The sequence below is a fragment of the Tympanuchus pallidicinctus genome, unplaced genomic scaffold (assembly GCF_026119805.1).
Source record: "Tympanuchus pallidicinctus isolate F22 unplaced genomic scaffold, pur_lepc_1.0 scaffold6, whole genome shotgun sequence".
NCBI lineage: Eukaryota > Metazoa > Chordata > Aves > Galliformes > Phasianidae > Tympanuchus > Tympanuchus pallidicinctus.
In genome coordinates, this window is record NW_026294780.1 from 9,856,319 (window position 1) to 9,877,108 (window position 20,790).

A 20,790-nucleotide genomic window follows, 5' to 3' on the forward strand; every position below is an offset into this window, starting at 1 on the left:
CAAAAGAAGGTAACAGTTCAGATTCCTAGTCTAGATCCTAGCTTCTCCTTGTACTACTTGTACTTGGAGAGTGTACTTGGAGCGTACTTGTACTACTTTTCCATGGTTTAGCTCTTGGTTATCTTTTTGTCCTTAATCTCTGACTGTATGAGGTACATTTTTACTGACCTTCTTCAAACATTTCCTTGTTGACCTACTGCACTTTAAGACCATGGCATTATATCTGCAAAGTACAGCAATCCAACCACAAACAGAAGAAAAATACTTATTCTGCACTTGTTTGACATTCTGACAACCAAATCCACACCTGTACAAGACCTCTGTTTTACAAAACTTGAGCCTTGCCCAACTAGGCACAAAAATGAGAGAAGCTCCCGCTGTTTGGACTGCTTGTCTGTACTGGAAATGAAGTGTATGTTGATTAAATTCACAGTCAACACAGCCTCATACTCAGATAAATGAGCAGTGTCATATTTAATACAGGGTGAGTACTGGGAGATGCATGCAGGCTTTGTGCCAAGTTTGCCTAGTAAGTACCCTGCAACTTCTGCAGCATTTTGTCATCTTTCCAACAGGTCCATGGTTTGGCTTTCCACTGAGCAGTGTCAAGCTGCAAAGGGTGCAAGGCACAAGGAGGCAGCAGCAGCCAGTTTTAATACACTTAGGAGCTGAACACTGGTGACGTTTTATGGATCATGCCTTTGCTGCGTGCAGAACTGCTGGTATCACCACAGAGATCATTTGCAAAAAAGACAGTCTTCATCCTTATGCCTGTTGAAGCCAAATTATCTTTCTATTCTTCATTTATCTACCACAGCATGCTTTAATGGAAAATTAATGTTACTGCTACTAAATATACACCAACCCTCCTGACTCACCACAAAGATTCTCTTGTTTCCCATTGACACTCCCCCAAAGCTTCATTTTAACTTGCTCACGTATAACTGTGGGCGCTGAAACGCTTAACCTATCTCTTAGCATGCAGGAAGTCCAGGACCCTGTACATTGAAAGGGTGGCTCATTAATCTGCCTTGGTGCTGATGAACCCATTGGCAGAACTGCACCTGATCTAGCACCTGTGAAATGAAATGTACAGCAGCTGCAGAAAGTTCTGATTTAAGGAAGGATAATGGATAAGTTCAAAATGTGACACATTTAACTATTTGAATTGTTGCATTTAAATACTTTTCCCAGTTCTTCCCTCACACTGCAGTGTGGCTGATAAAATCCTATTTTCAGTTTGCTAATAAGTACTGATTTATTTTTTTAAAATTGAACACACATGACTTAATTTTAATCTGATCTTTATGTAAAAACCTCACCTGAAGCAAATTAGTAATTCCACAGGCTTCACAGGACCAACATTTGCTGAAGGATACATTTAGGATATCCACTTGGAAAGGGTGAAACAAAGCAGTGGGTGCTGCATTGTGCTCAAAAAGGAAGAAGGAAAGATGCAGGCAGCACCCCGTATTTTTCCTCAAAGAGAGGTAAGCCTTACCCGCTCAGCATGGTCACACAGACCTTTCTCTATGATGTAGCAATCACTTCACTCTCCTGAAAATTGACATGGTTAAATAGATGGAAGAGGCCATTACTGAACTGGCTGTGTAGGATGGAAGCAGAATTTAGGCAGATAATGAGTAGCCTGAAGGAAAAAGGAGCAAACTGAGTTTTCCTTATCAGACAGGGAAAGCCAGAGAACCACAGAATCAGAAAATCATAGGAATAAAAAATGACTTAGGTTGGAAGAGACCTCAAAGCCCACCCAGCCCCAAGCCCTACCATGGGCAGGGCTGTCCCCCTCCAATTCAGGTTGCCCAGGGCCCCATCCAACCTGGCCTTGAGCACCTACAGGGATGGGGCACCACAGCTTCTCTGGGCAGCTGTGCCAGCACCTCACCACCCTCTGAGTTAAATATTTCCTCCTAATATCTAGCCTAAATCTCCCCTCTTTTAGTTTAAAGCCATTCCCCTTGTCCTATCACTGTCACACCATGTAAAAAGTCCATTTGCCTCATGCTTATAAGCTGCCTTCAAGTACTGGAAGGCTGCATTAAGCCACCTCTTCTCCAGGCTGAAAAACCCCTGCTGCCTCAACCTTTCTTCACTGGAGAAGTCTGATGAGGAAAGGCTGAAGGAACTGGGTCTGGCCCATTATACTTAATCATTAGTAGCAAATTAGTAGCCGTGTAATTGTATTCTACTCTAAAATGTAGTAAGTAATTAGTGTTTGAAGGAATTACTGTTCAGTACACAGACAGCAACTAACACTGAACGGATCTGTTAGATGCCTGTTCCTGTACTGTAGGAGTGATCTGGGTGCAAACTCTGCACTAAGTGTGGCAACACAAACGCTGTACTGTCTGAAAGGGACGAGAAGGTCTCTCCAGTCCCAAACTGTCAAGGCCTGGGCAAAGCACAGTTACTGCCGAAAAGTGACGTGGATTTCTTGCATCTCCTCTCTAATCAAATCCCTACTCCTATGCTACAGTGGGACACGAGGAATTTATGCACTCGTTGTAGCAAACTCGAAGTCTATATAAAAAAAAGACTTTAGGAAGGCTCGGCCTGTCTTGCTCTCAGCCCCTTCGCGCAATTCCCCGTCACTTTGGCGGGGGCGGGGGCCCGGCAGAACGGGGCCGTGGCCGCGGCCGGTGCCGCCCCTGTGTCGGTGCGGCCCCATAAAGCCGCCGCCCGCCGCCGCCCTCGGTCGCCCGCTATGCTCCTGCCGCCGCCCGCGCTGCCCTGGCTGCTGGCCGCCTGCTGCCTCTGCGCCCTGCCGCGGGGCTCCGGTAGGTGCGGGGCCCGAAGGGTAAAGGGGCTGCCCTCGGGGCCCCGCTGAACCGCCCCCCCTCGTGTCCTTCTCCGCAGGATTCCCGCAGCCCCTCTCTCGCTACAGGGACGGCGCGGAGCTGCCCAAGAGCCAGGTAGGGCGCTCGTGCCGGGGGTTGGGTGAGGGGTCAGGGAATTGGGCTGCTGGCTGCTGGGGACAGCCCCGCCGCTAACGTCCGCTCTGTACTTCGTAAGCAACTGGCGCTGTGCTTCAGTCAGTGGATGGAGCTGTCCAACCAGCCCCAGGTAAGCTGCCGTTGGGCTCAGCGTTTTCGTACCATCAGAAGTTGTATGGAAACTTTCAACTGTTTTGTTGTGCGTGGTGGTTTGTTTGTTTGATTGATTTTGTTTGGTTTTGTTGTTGTTGTCGTCTTTCTCCCCTCGTATCTTCCAGTTTTGTTGAACAAGATTGGTGGGAAATAGTTCCCAAAGGTGGTTATTTGTCTTGCGTTTTATTTCCTTATTTCTTGTCTGAGATGTGATCACGTACATAAGCAAACCCTTGTCCTGTGAGTATGGGACCCCCATGTGAATCCCATCTTTGCTCTCTCCTTCTCCTCGGGAGTCCTGAGATAAAACCCACTGGAGCAGCTCTTGTCACTGATATAGCAGAGTTACTCTCTGGCCCTTCATCATCTGTCCTGCAGGTGTACAACTGGACCAGACTGATTTTTAGCATCTAATAAGATAAAATTATCTCTGTTGAACATACTGGCCTCTGTGATCAAACCTACATCAAACAGCTTCTCCTGAAATGCCTATAGATGAATGAGTGTAGATAAAAAATGCAAACAAAGACAAATCCCAACCCAGCTAATTCTGGAACACTTGGCATAGGATGGAGCATCTTAAATGTAAGTGATTCATTTAAGTCTGTTTATAGCAAGAGGCTCTACTGACAACACAAGTCTTTCTGTATGCTCCTTATAACAAAATACTTGTTTTTCATCATGTACTAACATCAGTAAGCCTTACCTTGCTCTGAGTGGTTTTATTGGAACCACATACATAATACTTAAATTGTGCTGGGATTTGGGTGAAGCCTGTAAAACTGTTCTCTGTAAGACCCTGTACATGGTGTCCTATCAGTAATTGTATTACAGAACTGTTTGGTTTTGCAGATCTCCAGCACTGTTTTGGATCTTTGTTATTCCATATTCAACAGCATGCAAACAAATGAGGTAAGGTGCAATTGCTGCTTTTACCTAAAAGCATCCCCTCCTTAGACCTTTTCCAAGTGATAACATATAATCTAACATTGTCATAGTCTGGGAGATGCAAGAAAGTACCAATGAAAGAATATTTTTTCTCAGTAGTGCTTTCATGTAATACTTAATGCTATTATATTAGAAATCAAGTTTTTTTTTTAATTGGATCAGAGCTAAACATCCACTTACAAACGAGGTTAGTATTTTAAATTGGCCCCCACTTTTGCATAATAGAGGGTTAAACATACTAAAAAAAATACACAGCATTGGTTCAACAGCATGCTTAAGATCATGCTGAACGTGGAAGCATATGAACTGCTTTGTTAATTTTTAAGTTTTATTGGAGCTTGTTTGTTTTTTTTTTTCTTTCTGATTCAGATCCAAAAACTTAAGCTGAGAAGTTGCTGAGTGTATATATAATGTGTACACTGAGCTATACTGGGTATAGCTCTTCCTCAGTGGTGTGGTAGTATTAGGACCTAGCTCAATATCAGTTCTGCTTTAAAATGCTTTCTATTATCAACAGTTTGCCTTTCCCATAAAAATCATACTGCCTGTAGGTATGTTAAAGCTATTTCACTTGTGGAGTTTGACTCCTCTGTTTTATTAAATCACAAATAGAGCCTTCAAGACAACAGTAGAAAGTATTTTGACAGATATTTCGAACAACTCTTCTTGCCAGTGTCTTTGCCTTATTATAATTCCAAGCATGTTTTCCTAAAGCAGCTGTAACACTCTACAATACTGAAGTTTATTATATAAAAATTCTAGCATTTCTCTATTGGCTTTGTGCTTCTATAGTTTAGCTAGTGAGGAAACACCCAGAACCAGCCAGTAGCCATTCCTAGTTACTACTTTAGTAACTAACCTTACCAAAAATTCACTCTGCAAGTACTCAAGGCTGGAAGCTGGATCTTACAGTGTCTTTTCAAGAGTTACAACAAACACTTGCAGTGTATCTACAATAGGATTTCTAGGTGTTGTCTGACAAAGTGGAGGCTCAAAAGCAAAGGGTGAGATGCGGAAGAACTGTACCTAAAAAACTTGTTGGGAGAACTAGTGGACTATTTAGTTTCAATGTCTAATTATCAAACAAATCTTGTAGATGGCAGTCTCAAAGGAATCAATAGGAAATAATATCTAAAGAGGATTTGAAAATCCCTTTCTAAATCAAGCCAATACACAGTTTTTAGTAGCTCACCTGTTGCCATGCTTCTTCCATACAATTAAATCCCGTTAGCTAGGACATCTGAAAGTGAGTCTAAGTTATGTGCTGGTGTTTTTCTCTGCTTGATGTCCAATAATCATCTCTCAACAACTAGTGTCCACCATATCTTCGTAGTGTCCCCATTTGTGTCCTTTTATCTTGACTGAACATGCACTTTTTTTCTTCTGCACTGTTTTGTACTGAGCTGACATTAATGGGACCTGCTCTGTTCATCATTTCCTTGTGCCTTGAACCAAGAACAATTAAACAATGGCGAAATCCTCATTGCATTGCCCGAGTCCCAATTCCTTCATAATTCCTTCATTCCTTCTTGCATATTTTCTTTTTAAATTCCTTCTCCCCAGTTTCCCACCCACATGCTTTACCTGTGCTCTTCTCCCATCTTCATACTTTGCTCCTCTTGGACAACTCAATCCATTCACTGGCATAGCGGCGGCTGTGGCTTGGAGCTGTTCTGTTCCCAGCCAGCCAGATACGTGGTTGTGGGCAGCAGTGCTGCAGGCAGAAGAGCTTTCAAACCTTGCAAGTGTACTGGGCAGCAGGTTCAGGGCTTTGTGAAACACCTGGCTGCTTCTGTTCCCATGAAATTGCGGGGAAGGTTTCTATTTCTGATGTAGAAAAATGAGCAATGTTATGAAGAGTAAGAGGGGTGTGCTGGAAGGCATCAGCAGTAATGCCTGGGTTGAAATATAAGGGCAATTTTCAAGCGGGAGAGCAGCCCCATTTAAAGAGGGGAACAGCTATCAAGGACCATTTAAGCCGGAGGTGTGGACTGCTATGCTTCGTGCCCATTTGAGCTCTGCTTCTCTCCCCAGAAATAAAAGCATGTTGAACAGTGGAGTTGGTTAAAGTGGGATTTACAATAAGTCTTCAAAAAGATCCATTTGCTGCTGTTGTTGTAAGCTGTCTTCTGTGTGTACTTGTCTCAGAGTGGAAAACCTAATCAGTGACAGAGGATTACTACAACAAACAAACAAACAAAAATGATGGCATCTTGATTAACTTACATTGTTGACTTGCAGGAATCACAGGTTGCTGCTGCAGAGTTTACAAAGAAGGTATGTAAATGTAATGGCAAGTAAGTAGGAGTATGTAAGTGATATATAAGTTATATAAGTGATGTTTTTAATCACTTATATAAGTGATTGGGAAGAGCTAAGCAGACCCTGCTTCTGCAAAGCAATGTACTATGTGTAAAGCTTCTTCTGTACATCTTCTCAAGCCTGTGAATCTTTAATTATGGTAACTTAGTATATTTACACTAGACAGAATGGATCGTTGTAGACAGTGCCCTTTGGGTATTAATTTTTAATCAGCAGTCCAGATGAATGGGCACTGGAGACTTTCAGCATCTTGCTATTTGCATGCTGCTGAAAGAGGCCCTGAATTATTGGTAGGCTGATGGAATGACACCGAAACTTGTCAACAGATCTATGGAACAGAGTTTAAAATATTTTGTTAATGGCTTGTGTTTTATTTTACAGGATAGTCATGGGACTCTGGGACGGCCTTTTTTCCTTTTCAGGGTATTTGAATTTCTTACAGATCCTGTGTGACAGACAGTGTTATATCCATATACCATCACCTGCTTCACTTCACAAATTCTCACCACACTTGTTTTGGTTAGACATCAAATCCCCCTCTGTTTGAAAGCTGAAAAAGCCATTTGCTTAAAAAACTCTGGTTCAGCTAAAAGACCACAAGATAATGAGATCTGGAGTGGTAATGGATTGAACTTTTTTTACTGTAAGATGTGAGTGTGGATGTCTCCATTCACCTCCTCTAAAGACAGAAGTAGTATGTAGCTTGTTTGTCACAGATGGGCAAGGTGCCTTCATACTAAATTCCCCGTATGAAGCAGATGCATGAGCTGATTTTCCACATAGTCTGGAAGGTCTGGCTAGTAGGCAGTGGCATGCTGCATAACAGTGAAAAGCCAAAGCAGTGTTATAAACATCCTCATTTCCTTCACTTTTTTTCACCCATTGGCTTAAACTGTGGCATGGTCTAGTTCAGAATACTCAGGTCTATGATTATATGATTAACCTTATAAGGTTAACACCAAGCTAGTTTTTAGGAATGTTTTCAACGTATCAGAAAAGAAATCTAAAAAGGTTTTGGCATGTAACCATTGTGTCAATTCAGAGTCTAGTCGGGTACTTTCAGGGCTGGTGTTTGTATGTTCTTTGTTAGGCATCTACTTAGTTCCTCGATGAGCTGGGACCAACATCCTTAGAATAATAGAAGTCAGATTGAACAAAATTTCCTGGGTTCACAGTCAAAACCCACCCTACATGGCTCCCTGTGATACTTAACATGTCTCTTTAAAAGAAATCTTAGCGCAGCCTTAATGGGGGATGTATTTGGCTGTGTTTATATATCTGACATCTAATAGCTCTGTATAGCCCTTCCATTATTTTATTTTTCAGCCTCGAAATGGAAGAACTATTGAAGGCAGTGGTGAGTAGACCATCCAAAAGCAACCAGAACTTGTTCCATATTTCAATAATGAAGGAGTTACTGAGGAGTTGTATGAACCTAGTACAAACCTAGATACCCATGTGGATGTTTCATATGGTCACTGAAAGCCATTGGGACAGAAATTCTTTCTTGCTCAAAGTGTTATGGTATATGCTCTTGACAAAAGAATTTTCTTTGAGGTTCATTCAGGAAGTATTTTCACCCTCTGTAAAATGATAGAAATGATACAGAAATGACTTTTTTTTCTAGTGGGTGTATATTGTACTTGGAACACAAAAGCTAGCAAGTCCTTCCCTATAATAAATGTGGACTCAACTCTGCTCCCAGCGACCTTCAGTCACCTAGTTCCATGTGAGAACCCACTAATAAGACCTCTGCATGCAGATCGGAGTAATCTTTACATCATATTTAGGTCTTCTTGGAGTAAACCTGAGTAGAAAGAGCAAGAATGGGGATGTAAGGAAGGAAGACAGTAAGATCTAGTAGTATCATGTAGTTCTTCCTTATCCATTTTTGAAAGGGTATATTAAATGTCTCAGTGTGCTTTAATGGAAAACGCAGAAAATAATCAGTGTATATGCATTTACTCCTTCAAACTCTTTTCTTCCAATCTTTTGTGCCACAATAAAAAAAATCAATCTGTTTGCATTTAAGAATCACATCCAAGTGTTGACGGGAAAGGTTATTTATCTGGGGTGACAGGTCAGACAAGTAGCAAAGAAATACTGCAAAGAAAACAAGCAAAGAATGCTTTTACTGTATTTTTAAGATGAAGTCAGAAAGAAGGGAGACAATGATTGGAAGAGTGTTATGGAGCAGCATAACAGTGTGCTTGCTCTGCTCTTACCCACAGCTCAGTGCCCTGAGTTAGCTGGGCTGCAGGATCAGCGCTGTGCCTCCACCCTTCTGAAAGGAAGTCAGTGTAGTTGGGATATGATGGAGAGAGCAGAACTGCATGAGGAGGGAGGATTCATGTTTGAATGCACCTAACAGATCGGGGTACTTAATCCCATATTTCAGACTTTCGCCTATCTTTATCTCAAGGTACAGGAATTTCAGGTGATTTCATTTCTAATTTTAGGAAGGGCTAAACATACATAACTGAATACTAAATCACATACAGATCAACATTTCAGCATAACATATGACATTGCATTAATTTATTTCAGAATACCATGGAATATGAAGTCTGTGGGTTGACTTACCAGCTCAACAACTTGGTTTATACAAAAGCAAGAGACTTCTTGTTGCACTGTCTATTACGTGACTGAGTTGTCTGGAATTTACTGTTCTATGTAATAAATTTGCAATCATGAATTCTTCTTGTTGTCCTTTTCTGTTGTAGCAGGCACTATACCTCGTTGGGCTGTAACATAACATTGTCTGGTTCTGACTTTATTCAAAATCATTTGAATAGAGATAATTTTCAAATACTTCCGATGGTGCATTTTATATTTATTGGTATATAATATATATATATTATATATACCTTGTAATATAATATATTATATACCTTCTTTACTAGGGTCGTGCAGGTAACTTTACTCTTTTGACAAATTAACATATTTTCCAATCACTTAAGAAGATACGTCCCATGATAAGAAATAAAAGTTATCATAGATGTTTTAATGGAATAATTCTTAGTTTGAATAAGGATTGAGGATTGAGTGTGATAAAAAATGAATCCAAAGCACTTTCAAAGAAGAGGAACATGTATTGCTGTTCACAGAAGAGCTGTGGAGTCAGATGAGAGCATTTTTTTCAAACTTGCCTTGCTGGCTATCGTAAAGCACAAATAAGTCACTCATGAGAGATATCCTAAATATCTGCCCTTTTTACTGAAATAATGAATATCAATCAATCAATAATGCAGCCAGTCATGTTTGCACTGTAAGGAGTGGGTGATTTGTATTGGAAAGTAGAAATAGATATGGGCAGAAATCTTTAAATACTGAAGTGGTTGCTTCCTTTGGAAAGGGGCATAATACAGCCAGGGTGAGAAGTATGAGGCCTATTTGATGAAAATACATCAGGTTTGGATTCCCCAGTAAAAAGTGACCCACAGCAGTGGTCTCTTCAAGCCCTTCCTTACATTAGATTCATAGAATCATCTGAGTTGGAAGAGACCTTAAAAGGCCAACACACCTGCAATGAACAGGGACACCTACAGGTAGATCAAGGTGCTCAGAGCCGCATCCAGCCTGACCTTGGATGTCTTCAAGAATGGGACATCCTGGATTTCTGGGCAACTTGTTTGTGTACTTTACTAACCTTATCATAAAAAATCTCTTTCCTTGTATCCAATCTAAATCTCTCATTTTCATTTGAAATCATTTCCCTTTGTCCTGTCATGAGAGGCCCCACTAAAGCATCCATCTTTCTTAGCCTGCCTTCCCCTCCTGGAGTACTGCCTTGGTAAGGCAGCATGGTACCATCTCAGTTATGCAGGCACAGGTGTCTGTGAATGGGATTTGGGAACTCCTCTGTCTTTGAAAACAAACTCTGAGAAATTTGTGGTAGTATTTTAGCCAATAGATAAAGCGATGATTTATTTGGCTGCTGTTAAGATGTCATCTAGGTGAGCACATCCAGTCGGGGCCCTCCACTCCACAAAACTCATGGACAAGTGGGAGGGAGATCACAGAGATCTTCCCTAACCTGTTGGGGCTGGAGCACTTGATCTGTGAGGAGATGCAAGGGCAACTGGGCTGAGCTAGCCTGGAAAAGGGATGGCTTCAGGATTGCCTGACTAGGGGCAGAAATGGCCTCTTTGGGCCTTGATGGCACACTGTTGCATTGGCAAACCCTGCTGGAAGCTGTTAGCTCATGGAAAGGTTACTAAAGGGATGCTGGCTTCTCTGGTTCCTAAAGCATTAGGAGCCAGCTTGGGTGAACCCCAGGAGAAAGCTAAATCTGCTGCAAGTGGTGAGGATGCACTGTAGTGATACACATGAATATAAGGTAATGAGACTAAGACACAGTGGCCTGTTTCACACCAGAGGCCAAAGAGTGCTAACTCTTGCTCAGTTCTGCATGAGTACTGTACCACAACTCATGCTGTGCACTCACCATCAGCAGTGACTTCCTCCACACACAGCAGGTTTCCAGAATAGCATCTGTATAGGTCTTAAGACCGGCTAACTAGAAGTCGTAAATGCACAGCAATTTGCAAGTAATTAGCTCAGATTCCTCAGCTATATTTCTACAGCAACTATGGCTCCTCTGTAAAATGCACTGGAGAGCTCTTGTTTGCCTGTTGGTGGAAACCTCTCCTCCCCAGAGCAACTGGAACTGGAGTAAGATTCATCCATGTGGACCAAAACCTGAGTTAGACTGTACATCACAAAAATCCTGGCTGTGAGCACCATTATGGTTGGATTAGATGATCTCAGTGGCCTTTTCCAATCTTAATGATTCTTTAATTTTTAGTGATTCTATGATACCTGGCCTGAAACTCTTTTTGAACATCCCACAGTAAAATCCATAGCTGAAATTTGAGTCCAGATGTGCAACAGCAACAATTAGGAGTGAAAAATTTCTATGAAAAAAGGAATGAAAGCTGAGTTCTTGAGTTCAGCAAAAAAAGGGACAAATGAAAAGGGATGTGACAGTATATAAAGAGCATGTTTAGAAGAGTAAATCCAGCACTTATCCATCTTCTTGTAATGAAAAGGAACAACGGGGGAAATTCAATTACACTGAGAAGCAGTACATTTAAGCTGCAAAGGGGAATTGTTTTCTAACACTAAATCAACTCCTGAAACTTGTTGCTGTAGCTCAGAATGAGTGATTTGAGACAGCTCTGCCTGCTTTTGGGGAGGACACATTGAGGACAGTGCAACTTCACTCTATATAATTTGCCTTGAGAATCCAGGCTGGCCCAGACCTCCCGTGTTATGGGCTGCTGGGGCTTGGAAGCAGCTGTCTGTCCCCCATGCTTCATTTCTTCATTCTACGTGGGAGGTCAAATGCACTGTGGGGGTGTCTGGCATTTCCCATAGCTGTGGGTCAGACAGGGTTCACATGCATCAGCTTCTTCTACTAGCAAAGCCACTAGCCCATTAGCATCAAACACATTGCTGAACCCAGGCTGCAAACAAGCTGTGGCAGAATTGCTGCAACAAATAGTATTTTTTTTCTTCCTGAAGCTTCTTTGCTAAAACATAACAACTGGTGTTTTGCAGGTCTGATAGCACTCGGTTGCAAGCTGGCTCCCATCAGGAACAGCACATTTACTAAATCTCCAGGCTGGGAGGGACTGCAAGCACTGGCAGACAGAGCCAGCATTCAGGATGGACTTAGCAAAGCTACATCAGTGGAAAAAGTGTACAGCTCATTGAGGCTGAGAGTGCATAAGAATAATTGGTTGCAGCTTTGCAGAGACAGGGATAGAATCATAGAACCTTAGAATTGTTTGAGTTGGAAGAGATCCATAAAGGCCATCTAGTCCAACTCCCTGCGATGAACAGGGACACCTACAGCCAGATCAGGGCGCTCAGAGCCCCATCCAGCCTCACCTTGAATGTCTCCAGGGATCTCATCCACCACCTCTCTGGACAACACGTGCTAGTGCCTCACCACCCTTACTGTAATAAACTCTTTTCTTATATCCAGTCTAAATCTCCCCTCTTTTAGTGTGCAACCGTTTCCCCTTGTCACTTGCTCCTTGGGTGGATAACTGCAATTAATCAGATATAGTAGTGGGGAGAGCACAAAAATATGATGTCACACTACCAGTATGGAGGCTTACAGAGTACCATTGGAGGAGGAAGATGGAGAGGTGACAGAAGAGGGACCAGCTGGGAGGAAAGACAAACACTAAGGGAAGTTAGGGCCATGAATGAGGTGGGGTTGGTTGCATGAGGGGAATAATATAATGCTTCATTTTAAGCTCATTACTCCTGGCAGTATCTGCATGTGCATGGATACTGCAGGAACAGTAAGCTTAAAATGAAATAGGATATGAAGAAGGATTGACATTATGTTTGACAATCAGAAGAATGAAGCACTGGTTGACAGGCAGAATGATCTTTTCTTGGTCACAAAAGTTCTCCAGGTGGACTGACACCTGACTTGGACAGTATATCATAGAAGTCCATTTTCTCCCCTCAGTGTTTTGTCATGGTGCAATGTTTGTTGCTGATTATGTTTCGCTTAATAAAAGATTAGTGTTTTATCCTGTGCCACTAGCAGCTGTGACAAGTGGCACTTTGCTCCCTGAGCTGCATGTACCCAACCTGGGAAGGGCACTGCCTTTGCTTGTGGGATACTTGTGAAGAGCAAGAGAAGACATCTCAGTGTGGCAAATGAAGCATATGGATTACAGGAAAAAAATGAAAAGACCATTTATTATCTGCAAAGTCAGATTGCACACTGGAGTCCTTTGAAAACACAGTGATAGGATTCAAATAGATGACAGTGAGGATAAACAAAAGGCCAGTGAGATAACTTTCATGTATGTGTGACATAAAATACTATATGGGAACCCACCAGCTTGTCTCCTCTTCACGTCCTCAACAGATAATGAGACAGAAGCAGCTGCAGAAATTACAGATCTACCCGCTGCAGATATAAAACCATTTGCTTGGTTTAGCCAGTTAGCAGAAGCCATGCAGCTTCTTGATAGGCTGGCCAAAAACTGCCTGAACCCTGCTCAGCCTTACTGGAGTATATGAGGCCACCGACTGAACACCTGCTACAAGATGGATGTGTTTGTTATTCTAAACACAGCAACAAAATGTTTATTTATTTGCTGGGATATTGGAATCAAGCAGTGGTGGCAGGATCACTGCTGGCAGCTGAGATGGATGCTTGTGTGGGAAGGCTTGTCTTGCTTGTCTGCTCCAGACAACTCACACATTGCAATTGCCAGTCTCTACCTTATTAAACAGAGTAAAAACCTATGTTTGATGGGGCTGCACTGCATAAATTGTCTTAATCCATACATGTATCACCCTGATAGATTTCTCCACTGAATAACTAGAAGCAGCTGCCAAGTCTCTTCCTCCAGTCTTTTGTCACAGAGAAGAAACAAAAATATGAATGGTCTCATAACTAGTTATGATTCAGCACCTGCAAAATTGACATTTCTCTAGGGAAAAGAACCTTATACACCAAATACCATTAATCTATTACCCTTAAACATACTGAGAGATCAATAGAGAAAGTCTGAAGGTGAACCTATGGCTAAATAGAAAGGAAAAGTTTTGGACATATTTACCACAAAGCCCAGAGGTTTGTACAGAGCAGTTCAGATAGTTCCTGCTGCATTACTGCATGGGGTGAGGAGCACGTATGACTGACTACGTGTCTCTGGAGTATAGCTATCTAAACTTAAAACAGCAAAAGATCTACGTATCAACTATAATTTCCAACAGAAAACGCAATGGGTCTCTCTTGCTCCACCTGAACTGCTTAAACAAGAGTCTTTGATTGCTTTCTCCAGTTTGTTTCAGGGTCTGTAGGGCAAGATTTGTAAGGAGCGGCTATGGCCCCTCGTTGTGCTCAGCGCAGAGCAGAGGAGCTGAGGGGAGGCCTGATGGCGGCTGCAGCTCCTCACAGGGAGCGGGAGGGGCAGCGCTGAGCTCTGCTCTGTGTGACAGCGACAGGGCCCGAGGGAACGGCATGGAGCTGTCAGGGGAGGGCAGCTGGGGGTCAGGGAAAGGGGCTGCACCAGTGGATGTGGAGCATGGTGAGTTCAAGGAGCGTTTGGATAGAGCTGTCGGAAATAGGGTTTGAGGTTTGGGTGTCTCTGTGTGGAGCCAGCAGTTGGATTCGATGATCCTTGTGGGTCCCTTTCAACTCAGGAGATCCTTTCATTCTTTGACAGCTGGTACACCGCGTTAAAATGCCTTCCAGGGCAGACGCTTAGCATTGTAATATTGGGATTGGGCAGCAGAGGGCAACACTGATACCACTGATAATTGGGATGTTAAAATCAGAGGCGCGCCAGAATCCACCCAGGTCTCTGAGTATCAGTGACGCGTTACTGCCATGCTGTGGCAATGGGCGCACTGTGCTTATTTTGATCCTAAACTGATTAACAGACGTGAGAAGGCTTTACGCATCCCTTATAACCGCCTGGACACAGCTGTCTGAGGCCTAACAAGGAAGCAAAAATTACAACACAAATCTCAGTGCAGAGTGAGCTGCAAGTGTTCTACAAAACCGGTACATCCATCAGCAAGATCAATCCTCCAGACAGGGCGCAGAAGAAGAGGTTTTTTTTTTCCAGGCATCATTTCATTTCCCTGTTTCCATCCGTCCACAGCTTCATTGAATTGTGGAGTACCACGTAGACACTTCTTCTAATGGGTGTTATTGAAAACATCAGTATTCCTTGACAGACAATTGCACCATTCCACAATTGAGTTAGGAAAGTAACACGACATCAAGATAAACATGTTTTTCAGCACCGGTAACGAGAGCTGCCACAGGAGCTGCATTTTGAAATTTTTCATTGCTTTGCATCTTAGTCACATACCAGCTTTGGCCACAGGTGACTAGACAGACATAAGATGAAATCTGTAGCACTGGCTGTAAGGGAACTAGCCACGTGTGAAAGTATGGTGCAATTAGTGCCTCATTTTACAAAAGCAAATGAGTAGATCAACAGAACTAACAAAGTTATATCTATCAGATTTACAACTCGAGGATCTCCACATTGCACATAATGAAAGATAGCTTTTATTTTCATTTGACTAGCATAATTCCATGCTGCTGCCCTCATTTCAGTCAAGGTATTCATAGGCTCTATTCCTTTTATAGACCTACCTATTTCCATAAAACTGATAAGAATCAGAATAGCTCTCCATCATATTTGCCTATTGCTGTGGATTCAGAACTGAGTGAAGTAAGCCAGCTTAGTAGGAAAGCATAAGATGGTAAATCATATGTTTGACTTCCAGTTCAGGCTCTCTTGATGCATAGTGGTAACGTACACTTCAGTGAACCACTTAAGTGCATGATCTTCATATTTACCAAGTGCTTTGCTTAACAGAGGCTTCTCACTGTGTATGAAATTAACGCGTTCCACCAAAGCAGCATATTTCTAACTCAGCTTCCCCATCTCTGAAACACATGTGTTGTCACATGTCACAACTTGTCAGTCTCAAAGTTTTATTATGATACCCTATTTGTTCTGTTCTATTCTGAAGAAATAGCTTTAAAAACATCAAGAGTATCCATTAATGAACCAAGCTGAAACCCAGACCATTCAGAGAAGACAAATACTGATTATCAAGATATTTGTCTGAACTTGTTCCCATTTACTGTGTCTGGAATGAAAAATGACATTAATCATTGTAACAAACAAATTTGTACATAGTTTACCTTACAACCAACTGAAAGAATTTATGCTTACATTAAAAGTAATCCTTAGACAATAGCTGTTATCATATTACCATGATGCATCAGTATTTATTCATTTTAGTGCGATTAGCTCTCCTCCAGTAAATATTTAAGTACTCTTCAGAGTATGTTTAGCAAAACAAGTTGCCAGGGGCCAGTTCTGTGTTCATCCCATTAAGACTGCTAACATTCCTCATGAAAATTCAACAAAACTTCTGTAGATGACCTATCTGACAGTTTCTGATCCCCTATCATTTCAATGCTGGTGTGTTATAGGGCAGCAATAAAATATCATAACTGCATTTGCTTCCTTTTCTGCAGCAGACATTTGATTTGTTGGTAGCCCCCACCGGGGCTGGCACTGAGCTCAGTGAGCTACATTCACTTTTAAAAAGCAGCATGAAAGGAAGAATACATCTGGAAAGTATCAGTGGACCTGCTGAGTAGATAATGGGACACGCAGGTATAAATGTGCAGCCATAATGGCCAGAAAGTACTCTGACATTCAAGTTGCTCAATAACCTTGATAACAGAAACCAAAGAACATCACTCAGTAGCTCCTCCATAACAGGAATTATTCTGTCTTCCTTTATTCTATCATTTAATAAATTTTATGTTCACTTCCTGCTGATGTTTTGCTCTTCTCTCTTTTACTGCCTGCATCTCTCTTTCCATTCTTACAGTATTTTCATCTTTGCTCTCCCACTTCATAGTTTTTCACTACTGTTTACCCCAGCAGTTTCTTCTGCTTCGACCATCCTCTTCCACCTGTCCTGGTACAACATGTCCTGATAAAGACAAAGGAGGCAATGCTATGCTCTGAGGAAGAGCATGGTGTGAAGCAGGTACCAGAGCAAGCTTCCTTTGAGAGGAATTGGATATTACTAATGCAGTGAAAAACATGATAAAAGGCCCTGGGTATGGAAGAGTCATTTTACTTCCTTTCAAATTATAAAAATGATAATAAAGAAAAATATGTGGGTCCATTAAGAAAAGGGATGCTCTACAGAGGGTGTAAGGAGGAATATAGTTACCCCTTAACTGTGATCAGTTTTTAATTAATGCACGCTCATTTCTGCCAGGGATCAGTGCTGCATTTATGTTCTGTGTTAAAGAAGACACGGCTTCACCAGTTTCTGGAGCTTCTGATGATTTCAGTGAGAGGAAGACTAAGCCATTCTGATGAGCAGGCTCTTCAGGGAGAGACAGGCAGAATGCATGCACATGTAAATTTTCTCAGCAGAAGGCTTCAGTGGGAAGTATTAAGTGATAGTGAAACCCTCAGTTGTTTACAAAGATATTAAGCTACCAGGATTTTTTCCTGCTCTCCTTGCCCAGCAAGGAAACCAGAGCAGAAGGCACAACAGAAATGCTCAGCCAGAGGTAGGCCACAATCCACAGCCCAAAACAGGTTTACTCCCACATATGAAGAGTCCTGTTAGTTAACAGGAGAATCGGATCTGTACAACATCCTGAAGGAAGAAGTTCCCAGAGTGGTAAATAGTAAACCCACCGAGGAAAGCTTCCTGGATGGCATCCCAGCAAGCACTATGTACACACACAACGCTCTAGAAAAGTCAGGCCCCAGCTAAGTTACCTGGTGCATTAAAGTGACCCTGATAGGAGAGATCAAAATAGATGAAGTTATTTTGAGATGAGGAGAAATGTTAAATCTTGGAAAGGGATGTATGACAGGTGTTTAATGTTTCCTCAACAGATGCATGAGCTATGCGTGAGCTCCCTTACTGCAGCAAGCACATTCCTCAGTAGATTCAACTAGCAATGTAGGATTTAAGCCTCAACAAGCAACTGTATGACATTTGAATGAATAGAGAAGCTCAAAGTAATAATAAAAAAATCTGTTCCCAAGCTCAAACAGCAATCTTCACCAGGGAGACTTAGAGATATCTGAGTCTTAAAAGAAAGTCGGCCAAGCATTGTGACAGCTTGATACAACCTCTCACTGTTCACTGCTTTGTGTCATTAACTCCAGCTTAACCAGTGCCCTGGATTCAGTGCATGCTGCAGCAAGAAAGAGACAAGTTTCTTCGCTGACCTAGATGGAAGACAGTTATTTTCAGGTTATTAATGTGCACTTCTCTTGCATTCTGTGAGGTAGGCCTGTTTCTTTTCCACTATGAACCACTGACATCTAGCTGTGTACTGACAGGCTGATATCACACTTGGACTGAACATTAGGGGGATTAAAAAAAAAAATGAAAGTGAAGAAATGTCAGTATCCCCATTGCAGTGCCCACCATTGAGTCATGAAGTTGAACTTACTTTTTCTGTTGCTGAGTTCGCTCTGTGCAGCACCTTCAGTAATCAGAACTCCTCAGCAGAATAGAGCACTGGATCCAAACATCAGGTGCAAAGGCAGGTACTGGGATAACACAGACCTGCATAGGCTCTGTTAGCAACAAAGCTGCAATATCTAATATCTTGGGCTGCAACAAGTCTGAAAGAAAGTATAACAGCCAAACCAAACCTTAGGCAGCTTCATGAATACCTCAAGGGTCAGAAGTACATGTAGAAAGATGTCTATACTAGCTTGCTTAGAAAGAAGAGAGGTATGGCCAGACCAGGCAACAACAGAGAACACGTTCACCTTCCTTGGCCTGGCTCTTAGAGTGCTTACACTTGATGAAGAAAGCAGCATGTTTCCACAGAGAATATTCTTTCTGTGTCTCTCACTTTGATAAGCACATTTAAAATCTAATGCATCTCAGTAACTGAGTCTGCCTCTCCCTGCAACCAAGGGAGACGAGAGCACAGAGATAGCGCAGAGTCAGTTTGCATGTTTTACTGGTTCACCAATTACACATTCCTAAGCATTTGGCCAATTCCTCTCCCCAGCTGCTAAGCAGTTGGCATAATAACCAGTAAAATTGTCATCAGCCAAGTTTAAGAGAACTTACACATTTCCCATCGTGATACTGCTGACAAAAATATCCTCACAGATGCTACACACAGCACTACAAAGAGAGCCACACAGATAGCAAGAGCAAGCTGGAGAGACCATAGTGTTCATTGCAATACTGGAAACAGTTTTTCCATTCTCTCCCACGCACACTCATTACATAACACCTTGTTTAGGAGTCTCCTGAGCAGCTTGTACAAGCAAAACAATAGATTTCCATACTTAGCAGCCTCAACATATTCAGTGAGCATTAGCTAGTTAATAGGCAGTTTGCCCCCTCAAGTCATGGGGTACATAAGCTGTGACACCAAAGATAGCTGAGGAAGACAGAGAAAGAAGAGATATAAACAAGAGCAGAGCCTGACCCAGATGCTAGGGTAGCTTTCACAAATACACTGATAACGTGTAAAGTTTATTTGGGGTACAGAGGTACTTTATTATATATTTAAACTGACACTGATTAAGAACACCCTCATTGAAGCATGCATAACGTGGGGAGCGTGTACATCTTAAAGAAAAAGATGAAATAGGCTTCTCTGCTGCAAAAGACAAATAGTAAAGCCAGTCAACAAAAGCTTCCAACATAACATTGAGTGTTATCTGCCTGTCCTCAGACATGGCAAAAAAAAAAAAAAAAAAAAAAAAAAAAGAAAAAAAAAAAAGAAAATCTATCCAAAAACAATACAGGAATCCTGTGTGCTCCAAGGGTGCTCTTTCCTGGACCACTGTTTCTCTAAGTCTTTCTCGTATCTGCAGTTGTGCCAAAGAAAGGGGCAAGGCACTGACAACAGTGATGCCTCTCCCCAGCCAGGTTTTTTAGCTACCAGCTAAAAAACTTCTGAAACTCTCATGATTTTTCATTATGAAGGCATCAGAGGCAACCTCTGCCTAAGAAGCTCTTGCCATCATTCCAAACTTTCTCCACTCCCCATGCAAACTCAAGTTATGGCAGCATCGTGCTCAGGCATGCATGGTAATAGCTTGTTAAACAGACATGAATTTTGCTTTTTAGGCTGGGGAAAAAAAAAGGGGAAAAAAAAGCACAAACCAGAAGCAAAACGGTTTAACAAATATGATACCAGCAGCAGATGTCATGAGCAGCTGTGTTGACACAGCAAAGGGAGCAACACAGCATGGTAGGAACTGCACAGGCTCCTGCTGCTGCTGGAGCACCACACTGGGGGCAGCACCTTGGATGGGCCAGGAGCCAGCACAGCATGAAATGTAACCACCAGCCTGATGAGGAAACGGGGGAGTGTTTTTCTTCAAATACATCTTGCCTGTCAGTGTTAACTGAAACTGCTGTAGGAAGACATCCTACAGCCCCCTAGGGAGCTGCTGCTGCTTTTCAAGGTAGGAGATTCAGTTTATGACACAGGTCAGCATTTCAGCATTACCTCACCCTCTAAGTTTCAAGAGAAAGTTGCCATGCTTATGCAGATGCAATGGCTGATCTTAAGGCTACTCTCAAAACAATCACCTAATATCCACGCTAGAAACCACTCATCTCCATGGCTCTTAGCAGCCAGTGATATTGGCACTGACTGGATACCTACACTCTCCCCCATTTGACTTTTCACAGCCTTGCCTCTAGAATATATTTTGCAGTTTACAGACATACTGCAGGCTTAACACACTGAAAGACCCCCAACTGCAGCTTTACATGCAGTGCCTAGTTACAGGCTTCTCACCCTCCATTTAAACCCCCTAGCCAGTCTGCACAGAGAAGAAACTACATCCATTTCCACTGGAGAAGAAAAACCAGGAGA

The 20,790-nt window shown here is 42.3% G+C and overlaps 2 protein-coding genes across 2 annotated transcripts in view; both read left to right on the plus strand.

The window, feature by feature from the left end:
* Window positions 1-20,790, plus strand: part of RPL31 (ribosomal protein L31) — a 662,822-nt gene that overhangs the window by 421,401 nt on the left and 220,631 nt on the right. The window lies entirely within an intron of this gene.
* Window positions 2,679-9,069, plus strand: NMS (neuromedin S). Its single transcript, XM_052664936.1, has 8 exons — window positions 2,679-2,795; window positions 2,875-2,930; window positions 3,031-3,081; window positions 3,957-4,016; window positions 6,294-6,329; window positions 6,756-6,797; window positions 7,701-7,731; window positions 8,922-9,069. The coding sequence occupies exons 1-8, from the start codon at window positions 2,723-2,725 to the stop codon at window positions 8,936-8,938; spliced, it is 366 nt and encodes a 121-aa protein (XP_052520896.1). The 5' UTR covers window positions 2,679-2,722; the 3' UTR covers window positions 8,939-9,069.

Bases quoted from the DNA above. Each gene is read 5' to 3' on its own strand.
- NMS (XM_052664936.1), top strand. From the start codon at position 2,723: ATGCTCCTGCCGCCGCCCGCGCTGCCCTGGCTGCTGGCCGCCTGCTGC. The intron at 3,082-3,956 runs GTAAGCTGCCGT...TTGGTTTTGCAG, and splicing joins AGCTGTCCAACCAGCCCCAG to ATCTCCAGCACTGTTTTGGA. The intron at 6,330-6,755 runs GTATGTAAATGT...TTTATTTTACAG, and splicing joins CTGCAGAGTTTACAAAGAAG to GATAGTCATGGGACTCTGGG.